The following is a 4,800-nucleotide window of genomic DNA, read 5'->3' as shown; positions in this document are numbered from 1 at the left end:
TAGAAAGCACGTTCTTGGGCGCCCTGGATTTGCAGAATATATTGAATGATTGGAAATGTATCAAGATGTTCACACATCACATAAGTCGGACCCTCACTTATACAAAGAAAGTGTCAGCCTCCCAATGAATCTCCACCTGGCCGCGGCTGGCGAAATCAGCATGCGATTTGAAACAAACCAATATGCGCGCGGCTACCCTTAGTAGCCCAGTTGTCATTAAGCTCGAGCTTAGCCTCCGGTAGCGCATAACTAACTTTTACTCATGCATGCCCAAGGCTGCCTTTTCACTACTGTATCCCAGATAACATGCGCCGTTGGATAAGAAGGGAGGGGAGGCAGGTACTCAAGGGCCGTAACAAGTGGAGGTCATTCGGAGAAGGCGTATCTTCTAAACGTAGCTGGAATAGCCCTACTACCAATGCCTAACGTAATCGCCCATTAAACTCCGAAGAAGTGCCCAGCACGTTTTATGCGTAAGCGCAGTGTCAGATGTGCCCAGGCGAGTGCTGTCCTTGGTGTCGAGATATTTCCGCCAGCGCCCGGTGACAGCCTCGCGTTAACCCCAAGCCCTCTGTCAATTTCGTTTATGTTGGGTCAGAGTTTGACGTCTTCATCGCCAAAATATTGTGGGCAGTGCGCTTTCACCAGCAGGAGTTCTCGTAAGATTGTCTATTCTCTGAAGCTAAAAGCGCTTGGAGGAGAGGAGCTGGGCCCATTGTTTCTACTCAGGGGACATCGGCAACTTGGGCCCTTTACCAGATAAGAACCCGGGCCGACGCTCGTACAATGAGAAAGACCAATGTAGAAGGCCTCAAACTTGGCAGCAAGCCTGGGCGTGTCGACGAGAACAAACCAATCAGTTAGCGGTCCTTTACGTCTGATCTACAGCAGGCTTTGCCAGCACCCTTGCCATGAGGGATATGTCAATATAAAGCTGCAAACAGACTGAAGAGGTTGCCGCAAGTCGAATCACCAGCCCATTTCTCACCAAGTGATACGTTCGTAAATAGCCGCCGGCAAAGCTACACCTTGATGACCTAAATTCGGACTTGATACCTTCAGGGGTTGAACAAAGGAACTGAGCGGCGATGTTGCACACATCAAACGAAGTTCCCGCTTAACTCGCAGAACATAGGGCAGTAGGGAAATGGTATGCGTGGAGTCAGAATGGAACAAGTTTAAATTATCAGCGAACTTGGAGTAGTTACTAGTGAAAATACGGAATGAGCATATATTAATTCTATAGATCTATATGAGTGGCGTAATATCCTTTACAACCACACCGATAGCTTCTAAAAAGTATAGGTTCCAGTCCGTCCCCACGAACCCCTTTGCCTTCCCTACGAACAATCCAGCCTTGCTGATACCTGCTGTCACCCTCCGCAAACCACTACTCGGAATGACTGTAAATAGATCTCGATCACCTGAACATCGAAGGCTTTTAGTCGTGGCTCTTATGAGCTATTGCCCCGCCAACTCGACTTGTGTCCCAGCAACTAGCTATACGCATTCCCAGGCGATGGGTACGCCAACTAATATAGGTGTCGAAGAGCCGACTGGTTGTGGAAGCAGAATTGACATGGATTCAGCTCTTTTGAAACAGCATTCTGCTCATTAGACAGTAACATCTTCAGTGTCTTTGCTGTCCTCACCGACACCCGGAGGTATCTCCTGCCCCTCGCCGTCATCCTGCTTCGTCTTGGAAGCATCCTGGTCGTCGGCTCGTCCACCGCCCGCGTTGGACTGAGCGTTGTCGAGATCTGCGGCGCCCTTGGAGCCCATGCCGCCCTCAAGAAGCTCACCGCCTTCCATGACGGTGCGCAGCTCCAGTTTCTCGTCCTTGGAGTACACGCGCACGCCCACGATGCAGATGGCGTTCCAGGGCTCCGGCATCTTTTCCTCCTCCGAGTCGTAGTCGTCTTGGACCGCGGCTTGGTTGGCTTGTGTGAGGCGAGGCTTGCGAGCCATGTCGTCGCTGCTGTAGGTAGCTTCCCAGCCTTCAACAGGAGAGTCGGATGACTCGCCTGCAGAATCGTAGGCAGGGCGAGGGCGCACGGGAAGAGGTTCTTCTTGCTCAACGGGAGCTGGAGGTCCTCCACTGACTGGGGGAACTTCCTGCTTCTCTTCAGCACCCTCGACTGTAGAGTCCATCGACTTGGGAGTCAAGTGAGGTGATCCCGTTGATACGGAAATAACCGCGTCGTCATGATCCTTGTGGTGCTCATCTACGACGACAGGCTCGTCCTTGTCTTCCGAAATCTTGATCTCCTCAGTCTTCTTTCTCAGAGCCTCATCATCAGCCTCCAGAGCCCTCTTCTCAGCTTCGGCGGCCTTCTCAGCCTCAGTCTTAGCAAGTCTCTCCTTCTTCATCTGCTCGCGCTCAGCCTTGACCTTGGCGTTGAACTCCTCATCGAGGCGGTTCTGCTCGGCCTCCCACTCTGCGCGACGTCGCTTTCTCTTGTCCGCGTTCTTCTTGGTCTGTTGTTTGGTGGCATCGCGGTTGGTAGAGCGCTTCTGCCACATGCGGTGACGCTCTTTCTGGCGACTGGCAGAAGCCTTTTTCTGATCCTTCTTCTGGCGAAGCTTGGCAACCTTGTCCATGTGGTCCCAGGCCTTGCTGTGAGCTAGATCGTAGGCATAACCAACCTGAGCAAGCTTCTCATTCTCGGTCCTGTCGGCGGCCTCGCGCTTGACCACCTGCTCGACAGACTGACCATTGGAGTCTCGCTCGCCAGTGACTTTGAGGTAGACAACATAGTTGCCAGCGGGAAGATCAGGCAGCTCGACAGTGACAGAGCGTGCCATCAGATAGTTACCGTGAGATCGGACAATGTAGTCCTCCGCATTAGGGCTGTCCTCGTAGTGAAGTCGGAAATGAAGACGAAAGGAGTACTGTCCTTGAAGGCCCTTGAAGTATCGGCCATCAAGTTGTGAAAGAACCAGAACAAGAGGAGAGTCCTGGGTCAACTTGATGTGGAACTTCTCATGGTAAACTGCTTTCCACGGGACATCAACACCAATCCAGCGCTGGCAGCATCGCCAGTCTTGATCGCTGAAGAGTCGAGTACGGTCGAAGTGAGAGTATTTCCGAATAAGATCCTCGTAAGAAATCCAGAAGACAGAGTCGCTGCCGAACTTGTGGTCCATCTCCTCCTGCACCTCGGCAGTCCACTCCTTAGAGCCATCACTCCAAGCTCCCTCCCAAATACCCTTGCGGACCATACCCCAAGGATTACGAAGCTTGACCAAGCGCTGGCCAGACTTTAGGGTACGAGCCTCCATGACGACATAGGCATGCCCTTCAGAGATGCCATTGCGCTCACCGTATCCGTGCTCAAGCAGACCAGTAGAAGCGCCAAAGAGGAACTCATCGTTGACTCGTGACATCTCCTTATCCCAAAACTCATCGATATCGAGAATATCAGACGTCAAGAGCTCAGTGGTAACTCCACCAGAGAGATCTTCGACACCCTCACCGATCCAGCCAGCCGCCAATGATGCATAGTCACCATGAGCCTTGGCGTAGGCCTTCTCRAAGAGAGGAACCCAAGTCTCATTCTGATCTCTGCACTGCGCAAAGAAAAGAGCCTTGGAGCCAGTCTGATAGGTCTTGCGATAAACATTCTCGTTATCCTCACGATCGATCTGCTGCAGAAGATCTCTCTGCATGGAAGGGGAATCCCACAAGGGGGATTTGAGATAGAGTTTATCGTCGATGATGGAGTAGATCCATTCGCCATCTCGATAAAAGACAAAGCCGTAGATGCCGATCTTTGTGTCATGGGCAACGCAGATCCGCTGTAGACCTCCTGGAACATTGGCCAGAGCTGTTAGGCCAGCCATGATCCAGCAGTCWCCTAGACTGCCCTGCTTGACGTCACCACCACTAACCTCTTTCATGAAGGTGGGATTCTCAAAGATCTCGTGCACGCGCTTGACGGCCTTGGGGACAGCAGCCTTTGAGCTCAGCAGTGTTGTCCTGTTGAGCTCGAATTTCTGCGATCCCAGGTTATTCAAGCAATGGCCCTTCTCATACTTGAGATCTCAATCCTAGTAAATGCATTAGCGCCAAATTCACAGACTACAAACATATGGCAAACCCACCAAATCCCAACCAGGATCTCGATATCGCATATTCACTCGCTTGCATTCTTTGATGATCTTCTCAACCTTGCGTCGACATTCCTCAGCAGCTCGCTCGTAACCGGCCGATAAGAGCTCGTTGGAATGGTAGGTAGCAGGAGGTTGCACGGGGTCGAATGGAAGGACGGCGAGAGCCTTGTGAAACTTGCGCTTGGAGAACTTTTTCCAGATACGGTTGATGCTCTGTTGAGGCGGGAGCTTCTTCTTCTTCTTCTTTTTCTCGCCATCGTTGGTAGTGGCAGGTTGAGTACGAGGCCGACGAAGGTCGTCGGACTCTTCTGACGAGCTGTACCCGTGCATCTTGATATGCTATAAGAATAGTCAACTAGTTTTGGAAAGGAGCTAGGTATAGTCTAAAGTGACTTGTCCTAAACCAGAGCTAAAAGAGATAACCAGGAGTCAGTCCTAAATGATGTGGTAAGGAACAAATGAACTGTAGTGATGGATGGATATCCAGAAAGAAATGGTGAAGTAGGGTCGAGATGAGAAGGGTAGATATACCTTAATATTTGAGTGAGGGGATTCTAAAAGGGCAGGCCCTCAGTTCCTGTGATAGGATTTCCATCTCATGGTTCGATGACAAGGCAACGAAAAGGCATGAAACAGTTCGCACAGCAGAGCCTCATCTCCTTCTCCTCGTCGCTGGCTTTTCACGCT

At 51.3% G+C, this 4,800-nt stretch overlaps 1 protein-coding gene across 1 annotated transcript; it reads right to left on the bottom strand.

Moving 5' to 3' along the window:
- Positions 1-1,614: 1,614 nt before the first annotated feature.
- On the bottom strand, positions 1,615-4,443 carry FMAN_14169 (uncharacterized protein; the record flags this gene model as incomplete). The annotated part of the gene is made up of 2 exons (XM_041825593.1): positions 1,615-4,035; positions 4,105-4,443. The coding sequence occupies 2 exons, from the start codon at positions 4,441-4,443 to the stop codon at positions 1,615-1,617; spliced, it is 2,760 nt and encodes a 919-aa protein (XP_041690958.1).
- Positions 4,444-4,800: the final 357 nt, after the last annotated feature.

The sequence above is a fragment of the Fusarium mangiferae genome (genome assembly GCF_900044065.1).
Source record: "Fusarium mangiferae strain MRC7560 genome assembly, contig: FMAN_scaffold022, whole genome shotgun sequence".
Taxonomy (NCBI): domain Eukaryota; kingdom Fungi; phylum Ascomycota; class Sordariomycetes; order Hypocreales; family Nectriaceae; genus Fusarium; species Fusarium mangiferae.
Note: the sequence above shows the minus strand (reverse complement) of the source record. Positions and strands in the feature narration are given on the sequence as shown.